This window comes from Caretta caretta, chromosome 8 (genome assembly GCF_965140235.1).
Source record: "Caretta caretta isolate rCarCar2 chromosome 8, rCarCar1.hap1, whole genome shotgun sequence".
NCBI classification, from domain to species: Eukaryota; Metazoa; Chordata; order Testudines; family Cheloniidae; genus Caretta; species Caretta caretta.
In genome coordinates, this window is record NC_134213.1 from 67,698,916 (window position 1) to 67,715,705 (window position 16,790).

The 16,790-nt window shown below is 40.8% G+C and overlaps 1 protein-coding gene across 8 annotated transcripts in view; it reads right to left on the reverse strand.

Moving 5' to 3' along the window:
- The window catches only part of NTNG1 (netrin G1), a 282,002-nt gene that overhangs the window by 114,454 nt on the left and 150,758 nt on the right, over positions 1-16,790 (reverse strand). For all 8 annotated transcript variants that reach the window (XM_075131587.1, XM_048860784.2, XM_048860783.2 and 5 more), the window contains one exon: positions 5,521-6,161. In XM_075131587.1, coding sequence (XP_074987688.1) covers positions 5,521-6,161 — 641 coding nt within the window. The remainder of the gene's footprint in view (positions 1-5,520; positions 6,162-16,790) is intronic.

Sequence of the window (16,790 nt, forward strand, 5' to 3'; positions counted from 1 at the left end):
TTAAAGCACATCTAAAATTTAAAAGTTCTGTGGGGCCCAAAGTCTGCTTTTGGGTAAAATACAGAGTAATGCCATTAAAGTAAACAGTGTTATCCAGATTTACAATAACCTAACGGAGAGCAGGATTTAATCCACTTGGGGACAAATTCTGAAGCATAGGGCACATATGCATAAACCAGAAAATACAAGCATTATAACCTCAGCCATTTCTTTGTGAACATCCACTGCAAATTGTACATCAGGTCCCAGACCATGGATAGTAGAATCTGCTCTTTTCAAGTGGCTGTTTAGGCCCTGTCATCCACTTCCAAAATGAGGTCTTATAAAAAATGGACACTTTAGAATCATAGCAGATTTTGGGGCATACTGACTGAAGAAACGATATAGAACATGAACTATGCTTTCCCCAAGTGTAATTTATTCAGAATCTTGTGTGGATTACATTTAGCACAGACAATGTAGGGGAGAGAAATTGTTAAAACTGAGGAAAATTTTCACTTATGTCATGTAAGGTAGAGGTTGCTATTACTGCTGAAACTGGAGCTGAGACAGGGTCAGATAACCTCAAGCTTCAAATACAGAAGCCTCAAGCAGAGGAAGAGTTTAAAAATAGATTCCAAAGGGCAAAATACATATTGTATAGAGTCTGGATATTTTAGCTTTTAGAGGAAAGTATTGGCTCTTAGATTGAAAAACTAACCACCAATGAGCAACAGTGTCCTTCACCTTAACCTGCCAATCATTTTTCAAACCATGGGGTCAATAATTTTCCACTATTATTAACCTGAACTACAGTCAACATACAGCATATAACATACAAACCATTGAGAGTATAACGGTAAAACTGAACAGTTATTTATTTTTTACCCTATTTAAGAATTAACATGGTTAACCTTCTGGATCCTGATCCAAAGCCCCTCTCAGTCAATAGGAGCCTTTCCCTGGGCTTCAAAGACTTTGTATTAGACTCTTAATGAACATTTCCTACAGAAAGCACAAGTTACTGTTACTCACAAGTGACAGCCAGGACATAACTTTTCAATTAATCAAAGATATTCAGAGCTATAAAATCCTCCTCTTCAAGCAGCGTAATAAGAAAAAAATTAGAGTTTAGTTTCATGGACCAGCCTTTGATTCTTTCTGCTCAAAAAGAGATGAACAGAGCAAATGTCTACCATCACTTACTTTCCCATCCTGACAGGCTTTATTTATTCATTAGTCGACCTTTCTAGCCATTAGGACCATCCTGCTTCAGCAGTTAATTAACACAAGTGCCATAATTTAATACAGTTAATGCTACTTGATGCCCTTTAATGTACCTTCCATTAGTGATATTATTGTAGTATTACCCTGTAAATTAAAATGAGATCAAGACTATGAGAGGCTTTCTTTAATTAAGGTACTGGCACACTACACTCGTCCATTATTCACCAGAGAAAATCACCCTGATTTAGTGAAGCAGACCATCCATAAGTCAGAATTAGTTCATGAGGATTATTAGGTTTCTTGAATAATGTGCATGCAATGGGGTTGCTGAAATTGCTAACAGCCATGTTTCCTCTTTTTTCATTATCTTAACAAACACACAATGAAAGCTGAATAAACAAGTGGTAATAGAAAAACTAAAGGGTTTATCATCTCTAATACAATAAACATCAAGCTCATTTCACAACAAAATGCAACGGAATGAGAAAACAAATTATATATTAAATGGGCACATTTCCTAGCTTGAATATATTGTGAGGTATTAAAAAGCTGCATATTTAATACAGCAGCTTTCAGACAAATACTTTTCACAGACATTGATCCGTAAAATTCAACAGGAAACAACTTACATAGAAAATCAGCTTCCTTTAAAAATATGCTGTTAAGATGACCGGTTATTTTAACCATCCTCAACCTAGAGATGAATGTTACAGCATAAGCTACAGCATTAAAAAGAGTCTATTAGCATCACTCATCCACAGCATGTCAAGTTACTCAGTAACCTCTCTTTGCATGTTATCCTCATGGAATAGTCCAGACGAGCTCTTCAATATCCAGAAAAAATTCTAAGCCCAGAATATCAAACATCATGGCTAAACTTTAAGGTCAGTTGACTTCTTGGGTTCAGCTACTATTGGTGGACAATCCACCTGGATTGGATACATAGTGGAGTAACGCTTGGGGTCCCGAGTTGCCCAGTAAGGCCAGCGGCCAGGTAAGAGACAAGGCAACTGGGAGTACTGCTGAGTCACAGAATCTTCAGGGCAGCCTCTGTCAGTGGTCTCCTGCAGAGCACCGGTGATGTTTAAAACTGTCTTTCCCTGATGGAGGATGGCAGTGATACTACAGTAGGGTTGCCAACCCTCCAAAATACTTCTAGAGCCGTCGTGGGCAACCTGGGGCCCGTCAGGGTAATCTGCTGGTGGGCCATTAGACAGTTTGTTTACATTGACCATCTGCAGGCACGGCCACCTGACTGCAGCTCCCTGTGGCTGTGGTTCGCTGTTCTCGGCCAATGGGAGCTGTGGGAAGCAGCAGTCAGTACGTCCCTGCAGCCTGCGCTGCTTCCCGCAGCTCCCATTGGCTGGGAACAGCGAACCATGGCCACTGGGAGCAGCGGGCAGCCATGCCTGCGGATGGTCAATGTAAACAAACTGTCTTGCGGGGTGCATGAGGCCTGCAGGTTGCCCACCACTGTCCTGGAGTCTCCAGGAATTAAAGATTAATCTTTAATTAAAGATTATGTCATGATGAAACCTCCAGGAATACATCCAAGCAAAGTTGGCAACCCTACACTACAGTCTGCTCTTCCTTGGAGTGGCCAAAGGTTCACAAGGTACTGAGAGCACCCTGACATGTGCATGGGGATGGATCAAGCCCTAATTTTTTTATTTATTAATTTATGTATGAACATACTTTGGGGAAAAAATAGCGCAGCAAGAGGTGTTTTTTTCATCATCAGCAGAATGATAAAGGCACTCAAATGAATTTAATCTACTAGGATAGGATTACATAGCAGATAACCCCTGTAGCTGGTGTCTGATTATTGTAGTTTAGCCAACAAGCATCACCATCAGATAAGTTCTCTGTACAGTCACACTTAATTTTTATAGACAATTTGCTATGGGATTACTGTTTCCTTTAGCTGAGTTTTGGAAGGTGTCTGTTTGTGATTCCCTTAAAACATTCTCTTTCTCCTTCAGATTGTTTATGCGATGTGACACTGATAGTCTAATTAGAGACAGACTGCTTGCCAAAGTTCAGGGGTTTCCAATGTGGACCTGCACCTTCTTGAAGTATGGTGTTTTTTGAACCCTGGGTTTTGTTCTGGTCCATCTCTACATCTAGTCTACTTGAGCGTGAGGAAATGACAGAAGAAAGGATACAGGAGAACTGAACTATATGCTGTAATTCTGATAAATTGATTACTACAGTGGTCATCCAAACCACTATTATAAGCTTCCCATGTTCCACTAAGCTTATTACATGAACAATATTAGTCTATAAGCAATATTACATATATGTATTACATTAAAATTCTTAATGCAAAAGCAATGATCCAATGTTTTTGTATTTTTAATTAATCATCCTGTATGTGTATTTCGCATGGGGCACAAATAATTGTAACTGTAGCAAATGAACTGTGCAATGAAACTCATTTAGATTTGCATTGTTCGTGCTCATTAAAAATATATTTTCATTGAGAAAATGCACTGATAAATCCAGAGCCATGTAAACAGCACTGATTTTCTGCCTTATATATTTAACTGACTATTAAAAATATAAGCAAAAATTAATACTAATTTGTATTCATTTAATTCTGCCAGGAATTTTTTGGCAACATATAAAATTGATTTCCTTGCATGTATGAAAATGCTTAGAGACATGCAATGTCTTCCATATAAAAGAGACTAAAAATACCCACTTAAATAATCCACTAAACAGCAGTAACAAGCACACAGTCAATAGCATGCTATATAATCTCCTTGTCTACTGCATTAATGTCAATTATCTTTTGCTTACTACAGAATGTACATGCTATTCTTTATCCTTCCAGTAAGTTAAGTGGATTTTTGTTTGTATGCAATCAAATATTATTGATATTGCATCAGTCCTCAATAAAATTTGAAAATAAAGTTGTTTAAAAAAGATGTTTGGGACTCTTTAGTTTAAAGAGGATATGGATAAGAGGTACAAGGTGCATGAAAGAGGTAAGTAAACTAATAAAATATATGGAAGAGGTCCTATTTACCTCATCTGATAATACAAGTACAAAGGGACAGCTAACATATTTAAAGATAACACACATAAAATTGCTAAAAGGAAATACTCTTTTTACATAACGGGAAATAAATCTGTGAAACTCGCTACCACAAAATATAATAAGGTCAAGAACTTAGTGGGATTCAGAAAAAAGTTTAGACAGTCATGGGGGAAAAAGGTATCTCCAACAACTACTGTCCTGTAGCAATGATTAACGTTTTCAGAGGATATCAGTCCTCATGCTTCAGGTAATAAACTAATCACTAGCTTCCTGGTATTAGGAGGACACTTTCTGCGTAGGCACGTTTTGCACAAATGTCTATTATGAGACATTTATACCTGGTACTAGCCATTGCTAGACACAGGATGGCCACCTGTCTAAAGCAGCAGTTCTCAAACTTCATTGCACCGTGACCCCCTTCTGACAACAAAAATTACTATATGACCCCGGGGGGGGGGAAGGGAAAAGGGGGGGGAGAAGATGACCAAAGCCCAAGCTCTGCTACCCCAGGTAGGTTGGGGAGGAGCCAAAGCTGAAGCCCAAGAGTTTCTGCCCTGGGCAGGGAGAATATAACCTTAGCCCTGGGCTGTGGGATTCAGGCTTTGGCTTCAGCCCCAGGCAGTGGGGCTTGGGCTTGGGCCCTGGACCCCAGCAAGTCTAACACGAGCCTTGGCGACTCCATTAAAATGACCCCCTGGTCTAAAGCAATGTGGCAATGTCTATGTTCCTATCCAAATTAGCCTAGTGTTATTCAAACCATTGGTTTATTTTTTACACTCAAACAGAACTATACCCTGCAGAAAGGGTGAAATTCACCCCACTGCAGAGGTCTCATCCAAGGCCCTTCAGACCAATTACACCTTACAGTAAGGGCTTATATTAAAGCCCAGTGAATTCAATGGCTTTAGGCCATAAAGGCGTAAAGGTAGCCTGGCCTGGAGAGCCCTGTGGAGTGTCCCTTCAGCTGGGATGAATTTCACCCTCAGACATAAAAGCTTGGACATCCCAGACCTAGTGTAAGAAGCTGTTAAAAGTATTCCACTCTTAAGATGTACAGAGAGTTGTCAAGTTTAGTGACAGCAGGACTTTGATGACTTAGTACTGCTGACTCAAAAAAGCATCTAATACTTTAAGAAACTGTTTTTTTATTGAGCTACATTTCTGGGAAAACATTTCAGTAGAAATTGCTGACATTTTGAGGGGGGACATTTTGTGGGCATCCTTTAAGGACAGACGTATTTACTCATTCTTAAAGACTCATATTCTCTTACCTTCCATATACCCTTATGTCTGAGATTGCATAAAAGTAGCGTGCCAAGTGCTGCTCATCTACATATATTTCCCCAGTTGCTGGTCTGAGCAATCTTATCCTCAGGTCTGTGATGGTAAAGAAATCTCTCAGCTTCTTGGTTGTGTCAAGCTGGCCATACAGGGAAGCCATATTATGAAGCCGAGGTCCAGCAAAAAATGCAAATCGATCTTTGATCTCGAAGTGGATGATTTTACTATTTGTCATGTACCCAGTGGAGTATTCTTCTGTGCAAATGATTTCTAGGACTGTGTGCTGTGATAAATCCTTCACTGATTTTGGATCCATATGGAAAGCGTCTAAGCAGTCTGTGGCATAATACTGGTATGGCTGCCATGTTCGCCCATAGTCAAGTGATTTCTCCAGGATCATTTGGTCTGGACGGCCAGATTCAAAGGTGATAACTATGTTATCTGTTAGTTCAATGGTTTTGTTCCAGGAGAGGGTAATGTTAACCTGAAGAGGTTTTGGATAATCTTTCCACGTTGTAGATTGCCAAAATGTGGAGGGATGTCTTCCTTCAAGATCAAACATCAGTTCAGGTGGATGTGCCAGTTCATTGGTACTGGCATCACATTCATTGTTGCACATGTAGGGATTCCCCTATGAAAGAAGAACAAACAGTTTTACAAGCAGTATTACATGAATGCCTACAGTACATAAAGACATTCTTTGCTTGACAAATTAGAATTGCCTTTCTATTGTTTCTATTGTCTAAGAAAGAAAATAAATGTTTGTTAAAAATATCTTTGTTTATCTTAACTAGATTTCTCCTCATTGCTTTATTTATTAAATTACGCATGTGTTGGGCCAGTAATCTAGTCACAAAAGCACAAGAACAATGAGCAAATGTCTAAAGGCTCAATAACTCTGATTCTTCAAAGATGTAGCAGCGAAGCAAGGAGAATTTCTTTTTAACACAAGTACATTCCTCAAGGGCACAGTTCATAAAAAAGTCACTTTTAGGAGAAGTGCTTTAGAATCAGCAATACGTTCTCTATGTGTGCAATATGAAACCATACCCACTACAGCTTTCATGCTTCCTTTTCTCCTGGCCTCAAATTTATCATACTTAACTGTGTTCCTGTTTAGTAATGTCTGGCCTTAAAATGTTTACACTGTTCACTACAAATCATTAGAAACACAGTGCACTCTGGGTTTTGGTCCAGACACCTACCACCCTATTAGCTATAGGCTAGTGAAGTACTTCAGGAAAGACTTTTTACCAGACATGGGCTCCAATTTATCAGGATAAAATAATCCACCACTTGATTAGGTAGGAGAGTCAGCAGGTCCAGCTGGAAGGCTGCTTAGGTGGCTGGAGGTTTGAACTGTGTGTCGAGTTTAAAAAAAAACAACACCACATAAACTTACCAATAATGTGTAACTTTTACTACTACTTGTCCTCTGTAACAAGGTGAAAGTGAATTATTCTGCTCTGGGCCTTTTGATGCATTAACTTGCACACTACAATCGTCTTCCTCCTCACAAAAGCTACTTCATCTGGAGGCTGGGGATAACTTGATAAACCATTGCAAGCTATTGGCTACTTTAAGCTGTACTGGATCATGTCTACCTAATCTAGAAGCTTTCATCAGTACATTAATATTTGGCTACTTAATAATTTCTTATTTGTTTCAGAAAACAATTACTGCTCTGTATTTTTTAGAGTTAAATTGCAGCAGCTGGAGGTCTATATGGTCCCATCTATGCATAAGGGTTCCTCTTCCTCACATTAACAGGAGTTTGACTCACATATTGATGGGAGAATAGACCCTTATGTAATTAATTTTCCTTTTTTCCCTTATCGTTGCAATTATGTTTCTTTCCATCTCAAGACCTTAGGGATCTGAAGCTTTGCAATCACACCCACTGAATGAGCTGGGTCTCAAATAATGAGTTTCCACCTTGGTCACTGCCACAGTCCCTGACATACTCAAGTTAAAGGCAAGAAAAGGGTCTTAAGCACTTGCTCTGACCTCTCTAGAGGCAACTTTCTCCTACCTACTCAGAGAAATACTCTCACTCTTTCCCATTAATGTAGCTGAATATCATAACCGACAATAATTCATAGAGACTCAAATATAATGCAAAAGAAGAAAATGGGTTATTTGAAAAACAGAACACTGCTTATTAGATTGACAGACTCTAAACACGCAGCTGTAATTTCAGAAGATCCTTGTTACAGTTTTCCTGCTTTCAAGCTCAGGATCACTATTTCTATGCATCATAGAATCATAGGTTAGAAGGGACCAAATAAAGCAAAGAGGGAAAAATAACAATACTTTCTAAGCAGGATGGATAAACCACTAAGTTTTTTATAAATTAAACTCAGTTTAAAAACATACCCAGAGACACAAATGCAAAGATCTGCAACCTTGCTTGGGCTTTTTTCAGGGAGCCTATAAATACTGTGGAATCTGTTAGGAGTTATACATTTTAAATATATGTAAATGTGCACTTTACAGAAAGAGGTCAGCATTATCACTGGAAATTTACTTGAACAATATGGTCACTTCAGAGTCTGTCCACATTAAGCTATCAGTAGAGCCATGAACATGCATACTACAATCTCCTTTCTGGCAAAAGCTACTTCATCTAGAGTTCAGGAATATCAAACAGAGAAAATCAAAGCTACTGGATAGCAAGGCACAGACATTTATATTAAGCAGAACAGAAAAATGGCTTTGGTCTTCTACAGCACAGTCGGCAAGCACACATGTGGGTCTGTTGTCATTTTTATGTTAAAAACTATCCACTGGTCCCAGGATATCAGCAGACACAATGTTTCATGAACCAGAACGGATAAAGGAAGGCTATTTACCTTACAAAAAGAAAAGGAGTACTTGTAGCACCTTAGAGACTAACCAATTTATTTGAGCATGAGCTTTCGTGAGCTACAGCTCACTTCATCAGTTACCTTACAGTAACTGGAGCAGACAGTAACTGTACAATGAAATTAATTAGATGATTGGGTGGGAAAAGATTGAACTTTGCTTGTTGTTTTCAGATTGATCTTTGGGCAGGTGAAGAGGCTTCACAAAACTACGATTGCTAATGATGTATGTAGCAGATATAATCAGTGAATGCACCCTCCTTCCAGGGACAGGGCTTGCCTTAGGGACAATCAAAACAGGTAACTTCAAGGTAGTCAGACAAACTTTACTGGAACAAACTCTCCCATCTCTACATTTTAGAGGTCAGCATAGTCTAATCCCCCAAAAGATTAAAGGCTGATCTCGTTTGTTGGCAAATACGGTAATGTGCTGCTGAGGCCAGGTCTATGCTACAGACTTCTGCTGGCACAGCGATATCTGTGAAGAGGTGTGGTTCCCTAATGAACACAGCTGTGTTGGCAGAAGCCCATAGTATAGATGCTGTAATATCAGCAAAACTGTACCTTACTATACTGGTACAAAGCGCAGCTGCTGGTATTGCTGCATCCGTACTAGGAACACTTTGCCGGTACAGTATATTGATATTCCCATACAAGTAAAGTGCTGCTAGGTAGATGTAGTCTGACTGCTGCCAAGCCACCCTAATCCTGTTTGTGAGATCTCTGATTGTTGTATTATTGCTCTCTCCAGGCTTCCATGCACAATGCAAATTAAATCAAGAAGGATGTGGATAAATTGGAGAGAGTCCAGCGAAGGGCAACAAAAATGATTAGGGGTCTGGAACACATGAGTTATGAGGAGAGGCTGAGGGAGCTGGGATTGTTTAGCCTGCAGAAGAGAAGAATGAGGGGGGATTTGATAGCTGTTTTCAACTACCTGAAAGGGGGTTCCAAAGAGGATGGCTCTAGACTGTTCTCAATGGTATCAGATGACAGAACGAGGAGTAATGGTCTCAAGCTGCAGTGGGGGAGGTTTAGATTGGATATTAGGAAAAACTTTTTCACTATGAGGGTGGTGAAACACTGGAATGCGTTACCTAGGGAGGTGGTAGAATCTCCTTCCTTAGAGGTTTTTAAGGTCAGGCTTGACAAAGCCCTGGCTGGGATGATTTAACTGGGAATTGGTCCTGCTTTGAGCAGGGGGTTGGACTAGATGACCTTCTGGGGTCCCTTCCAACCCTTATATTCTATGATTCTATGATTCTATGAAATATTCCATAATTAATGGAACTCTATATGTCACCAGTGCTGCTATTCTTCACAAGAGAGATGGCTGCATTTTAATTCCTATCTGTTTATATTGTGCTTTGGGATGGAAGACGTTGTATAAATTCAAGTTATTACTGACCTTATAAAAATCCACTAGATATTAAATATTGAATCTTTTCGGTTTATACCAAACAGATATTGATTCTGTGAAGAGTGCAAATGAGAACTCAATTCATTGGGGATGAAATTCATCCTGAGCTGAGGGTCAGCACAAATCCTATGGACCACTTCATATTCATTAAAACCTATTTTCAGGAAAGCCTGGTCCAATGGACGGGGTAGATTTTACCCTCTCTGAATTTTTTCACTGAAAACAAAGAGTAATCGTTATCACTGTCAGTACTGCCAACTCCAAGTGTTCAAAAATCATGGCCTGAAGAAAACATAAGATTGTCCATCCATCCTTTGGATTCTTTTTATTTGCCTTTTGGTTTTTGAGTCTTTAGGGTGCACTTGGCTCATATTTTCAAGTTTTTCTCAACAACTATCAGGGATAGGAGTTTATTCTTTTTTAAATGAAGGCTGAGAGCCTCATATTTTCACAAGACTCCAGGAGTTGGGACTTGGAGGAAACACTAAATACCATAGGACTTGGAATAAAATCATGAAGCTAGCAACAATGAAATATCTAAATCAGCAATTCTCAAACTTCATTGCACCGCGATCCTCTTCTGACAACAAAAATTACTACATAATTGCAGCTATTTAAGAACATAAGAATGACCACACTGGGTCAGACCAAAGGTCCATCTAGTCCAGTATCCTGTCTTCTGACAGTGACCAATGCCAGGTGCCCCAGAGGGAATGAACAGAACAGGTAATCATCAAGTGATCCATCCCCTGTCACCCATTCCCAGCTTCTGGTAAACAGAGGATAGGGACACCATCACTGCCCATCCTGGCAAATAGCTATTGACTATACTAGGGCTAGATGGACCTCTGCTCTGATCCAGTATGGCTGCTCTTATGATCTTACATAGCTGCAATCATGAAATTTACAATTTTAAAATCCTAGGACTGTGAAATTGACCAAAATGGACCCTGAATTTGGTAGGGCCCTAATTATATTAATATCCATTTTAAGGCCCCTTTACACAGCCAGAGCAGTGGTTTAAAGGGGCACTAGTGTAAATGAGAATCAGACTAAGTCTGGTTAGCTACAGTTTCATGAAATATGAATATCCATTTTTCCTCACTTCTGTACAGACAATGGGGAACTTGCCTCTGTTTGTGATTTGTCTTCCTGTCCCTATGTTTTTAAGATAATGTTAAAATTCATGGTGTCTGATTAGATTACAATGAAATAGATCTTTTTCTAATTTACTCTCAGTGCTGTTATAATCTTGGCCTTCACAACATCCTCTGGCAAGGAATTCCACAGGTTGACTATGCGTTGTGTGAAGAAATACTTCTTTTTGTTTGTTTTAAACCTGCTGCCTATTAATTTCATTTGGTGACCCCTAGTTCTTGTGTTATGAGGAGTAAATAACACTTCCTTATTTACTTTCTCCACGCCAATCATGTTTTTATAGACCTCTATAATATCCTTCCTTAGTTGTTTCTTTTCCAAGCTGAAAAGTCCCAGTTTTATTAATCTCTCCTCAGATTGTAGCCATTCCATATCCCTAATAATTTTTGTTGCCCTTTTCTGAACCTTTTCCAATTCCAATATATCTTTTTTGCGTTGCAGCGACCACATCTGCACACAGTATTCAAAATGTGGGTATACCATGGATCTATATAGAGGCAACATGATATTTTCTGTCCTATTATCTATCCCTTTCTTAATGATTCACAACATTCTGTTAACTTTTTTGACTGCTGCTGCACATTGAGTGGATGTTTTTAGAGAACTATCCACAATGACTCCAAGATCTCTTTCTTGAGTGGTAACAGCTAATTTAGACCCCATCATTTTATATGTATAGTTGGAATTATGTTTTCCAATGTGCATTACTTTGCATTTATCAACACTGAATTTCATCTGCCATTTTGTATCCCAGTCACCCAGTTTTGTGAGATCCTTTTGTAGCTCTTCACAGTCTGCCTGGGACTTAACTATCTTGAGTAGTTTTGTATCATCTACAAATTTTGCCACCTTACTGTTTACCCCTTTCTCCAGATCATTTATGAATATGTTAAATAGGACTGGTCCCAGTACAGACCCCGAGGGGACAGCACTATTTACCTCTCTCCATTCTGAAAACTGACTGTTTATTCCTACCCTTTGTTTCCTATCTTTTAGCCAGTTACCAAACCATGAAAGGACCTTCCCTCTTATCTCATGATAGCTTACTTTGCTTAAGAGCCTTTGGTGAGGGACCCTGTCAAAGACTTTCTGAAAATCTAAGTACACTATATCCATTGGATCCCCCTCTTTCACATGCTTGTTGACCCCCTGAAAGAATTCTAGTAGATTAGTGAGGTAATGATTTCCCTTTACAAAAAACATGTTGACTCTTCCCCAACAAATTATATTCATCTATGTCTGTGATAATTTTGTTCTTTACTATAGTTTCAACCAGTTTGCCCAGTACTGAAATCAGGTTTACCGGCTGTAATTGCTGGGATAACCCCTGGAGCCCTTTTTAAAAATTGGCATCACATTAGCTATCCTCCAGTCATTTGGTACAGAAGCTGATTTAAATGATAGGTTACAGACTGCAGTTAGTAGTCCTGCAATTTCACATTTGAATTCCTTCAGAACTCTTGGGTGAATACCATCTGGTCCTGGTGACTTATTACTGTTTAGTTTATCAATTTGTTCCAAAACCTCTTCTAATGACACCTCAATCTGGGACAGATTCCTCAGATTTGTCACCTAAAAAGAATGGCTCAGGTTTGGGAATCTCCCTCACATCCTCAGCTGTGAAGACCAATGCAAAGAATTCATTTAGTTTCTCCGCAATGGCCTTATTGTCCTTGCGTGCTCCTTTATCATCTTGATTGTCCAGCGGCCCCACTGATTGTTTAGTAGGCTTCCTACTTATGATGTAATTTTAAAAGGGTTTTGCTATTACTTTTTGAGTCTTTGGCTAGCTGTTCTTCAAATTCTTTTTTGGCCTTCCTAATTATATTTTTACACTTCATTTGCCAGAGTTTATGCTCCTTTCTATTTTCCTCACTAAGATTTAACTTCCACTTTCTAAATGCGTTTTTGTCTCTCACTGCTTCTTTTACTTTGTTGTTTAGCCATGGTGGCACTTTTTTGGTTCTCTTACTATGTTTTTTAATTTGGGGTATACATTTAAGTTGAGCATCTATTATGGTGTCTTTATAAAGTTTCCATGCAGTTTGCAGGGATTTCACTTTTGTCACTGTACCTTTTAATTTCTGTTTAATTAACTTCCTCATTTTTGTGTAGTTCCCCTTTCTGAAATTAAACGCTACAGTCAGGGCTGTCCTTACCCATATGGAAACTACACAGCTGCGTAGGGCACCAGGAAATGTGGGGCACCAAATTGCCCCACATTTCCTGGTGCCCTACGCAGCTGCGTGCTGCTCCAGCAGCCAGCCCAATCCCCTGGCTGGCTGACCTGGCCAAGAAAGATGCCCCCACCCCACCTCTTCCCCATGGTCCCCGCCCCTGCTCCACCCCAGTCCTGCACCCACTCCACCCCTTCCCCTGAGCAATGTCCTGGGGGACTGCAGCAGGGGTCGGGTGTACCCTGCACTCACTGGGTGGCAGGAAGTGGAGCTACCTGGCCCCAGCCTGCTCTGCTCCGCTGGCTCCCAGCCGTGCCGCCAAGTCTGGGAGCCAGGGGAGGGGATGGAGTGGGCTGGGGCCTGGTCACTCCACTTCCTGCTGCCCCGTGAGTGCAGGGTTGGCCTGCCCTGCACTCACCAGGCGGCAGGAAGTGGAGTGACCTGGCCCCAACCCGCTCCACTCTGCCGGCTCATGCTGGGGGGTCGTTTCCCCTGCCCCCAACCTCTCCCCTCGCAGAGGCCTGGGGCCGCCGCCCCCCCTGCAGGGGAGGGGGACTGCATAGGGCACCAAAATATCTAGGGACGGCCCTGGCTACAGTATTGGGCTGCTGTGGTGTTTTCCTCACCACCAGGATGTTAAATTTAATTATCGTATGGTGACTATTACCAAGTGGTCCAATTCACCTCTTGGACCAGATCGTGTGCTCCACTTAGGACTAAATCAAGAACTGGCTCTCCTCTTGTGGGTTCTGGGACTAGCTGCTCCAAGAAGCAATCATTTAAGATGTCAAGAAACTTCATCTCTGGATCCTGTCCTGAGATGGCATGTACCCAGTCAATATGGGGATAGTTGAAATCCCCCATTATTATTGGTTTTTTTTAATTTTTATAGCCTCACTAATCTCCCTGAGCATTTCACAGTCACTATCACCATCCTGGTCATCCCTACTGCTATATTCTTATTACTAGAGCATGGAATTACTATCCATAGAGATTCTATGGATCAGTTTGGTTACGCTTTTTTTCACACATAGTGTCACTCCCCCACCAGCACAACCTGTTCTGTCCTTCTGATATATTTTGTACCCTAATATTACTGTGTCCCATTGACTATCCTCATTCCACCAAGTTTCTGTGATGCCTATTGTATCAATATCCTCATTTAATATTGAACAAGGCTCTCTAGTTCACCCATTTTATTATTTAGACTTTTAGCATTTGTGTATAAGCACTTTAAAAACTTGTCACTTTTTAGATGTCTGCCATTACATGATGTAATTGAATGGGACTCTCTTTCATCTGACTGTTTCTCATCAGATCCTACCTGTATTTTATCATCTTCCATCCCCTCCTCCTTACTAGAACATACAGAGTCTCCTTTAATAGATCCTCCCCTAAGGGATATCTCTGTCTGAACCATGTACTTCTCTGCACCTGTTGGCTTTCCTCTGCCCTTAGTTTAAAAACTGCTTTATGACCTTTTTAATTTTAAATGCCAGCAATCTGGTTCCATTTTGGTTTAGGAGGAGCCCAATATAGGTTTATTGGTTTAGGAGGAGCTCTATATAGGCTCCCCCTTTCCCAAAAGTTTCTCCAGTTCCTAATTAATCTAAACCCCTCCTCCCTACACCATCGTCTCACCCGCACATTGAGACCTTGCAGTTCTGCCTGTCTAACTGGCCCTGTGCATGGAACTGGAAGCATTTCAGAGAATGCTACTCATGGAGATCCTGGACTTCAATCTCTTATCTAGCAGCCTAAATTTGGCCTCCAGGATCTCTCTCCTATCCTTCCCTATGTCATTGGTACCTACACGTACCACGACCACCGGCTCCTCCCCTACACTACACATAAGTCTATCTAGATGTCTCAAGAGATCTTCAACCTTCGCACCAGGCAGGCAGGTCACCATGCAGTTATCCTGGTCATCACAAACCCAGCTATCTATGTTTCTAATGATCGAATCCCCCATAACTATTACCTGTGTCTTCCTAATATCTGGAGTTCCCTCCCCCGGTGAGGTATCCTCAGTGCGAGAGGATACCACAACATCATCTGGAAGGAAAGTCCCAAGTATGGGATCGTTTCCCTCTGCTCCAGTTTGATGTTCTCCTTCCCTGAGATTTTCATCCTCCTCAACAGCACAGAGGCTGTCAGACTGGTGGTGGGATCATTCTACTCCCTCACTTTAAGTCCCCTTTACACTGCCAGAATGGAATAAAGGGGTCCTAGCGTAAATGAGAATCAGGTCCTTAGAATAAGTTAGTATGAAAACAATCACCATTAAAAAGATGAATTACAAAGTTTAATAGAAAAGGAGTACTTGTGGCACCTTAGAGACTAACCAATTTATTTGAGCATGAGCTTTCGTGAGCTACAGCTCACTTCATCGGATGCATACTGTGGAAGCAGTTTCCACGGTATGCATCCGATGAAGTGAGCTGTAGCTCACGAAAGCTCATGCTCAAATAAATTGGTTAGTCTCTAAGGTGCCACAAGTACTCCTTTTTTTTTTTGCGAATACAGACTAACACAGCTGTTACTCTGAAACCTGTCAAAGTTTAATAGCTTCATCTAGGTGATAATCCTCCTTAACAGCACTAACAAGAAAATGGATACATCAAAGAGGAACTTTCTCTTATTTGTCAAAACTAAGAAAATTCTTTGTTACCAACATCTAACAGACTACAGCATTGAGTAATTATTTTGTGACCAACAGGCAGCATTAAGTAAATTTTAGTGTAAGTGCTCCATGCAACAGCTCTTCAGCTGGACAAGGTGGAAAATACTCACAACTTTTTAAAACAATATTTAAACCATTAGAATTTTCTAAATAATTGAACAGCTAATGCCTCTAAATACTTCCTGACAATAAATATAGAAGGATGATGAAGGTTTTCCCTACATTATCACCTTCTAAAGGAAGTGTCTTATTTTACAGTACCTCTCTGAGGTTGTTATTAATTAGCACCTGAAAGCCAGTCGCACTATGCTGTTACTATTTTGCCTCCTGACACTTTGGGACATCAGGATGTTAGTGAAACATTCTGACACACTGGAAAAGTTTTAAAAGAGCACTGGACTTGTACTATACTATTGGACTATACTGCAGCAGCAGCATTCTATGGGGCTTGTCTCTCTTAGGGTATGTCTACACTACGGAATAAGGTCGAATTTATAGAAGTCGTTTTTTTAGAAATCGGTTTTATAAATTCGAGTGTGTGTGTCCCCACAGAAAATGCTCTAAGTGCATTAAGTGCATTAACTCGGCGGAGCGCTTCCACAGTACTGAGGCAAGCGTCGACTTCCGGAGCGTTGCACTGTGGGTAGCTATCCCACAGTTCCCGCAGTCTCTGCTGCCCATTGGAATTCTGGGTTGAGATCCCAATGCCTGATGGGGCTAAAACATTGTCGCGGGTGGTTCTGGGTACATATCGTCAGCCCCCCGTTCCCTCCCTCCCCCCGTGAAAGCAAGGGCAGACAATCATTTCGCGCCTTTTTTCCTGAGTTACCTGTGCAGACGCCATACCATGGCAAGCATGGAGCCCGCTCAGGTAACCGTCACCCTATGTCTCCTGGGTGCTGGCAGACGCGGTACGGCATTGCTACACAGTAGCAGCAACCCCTTGCCTTGTGGCAGC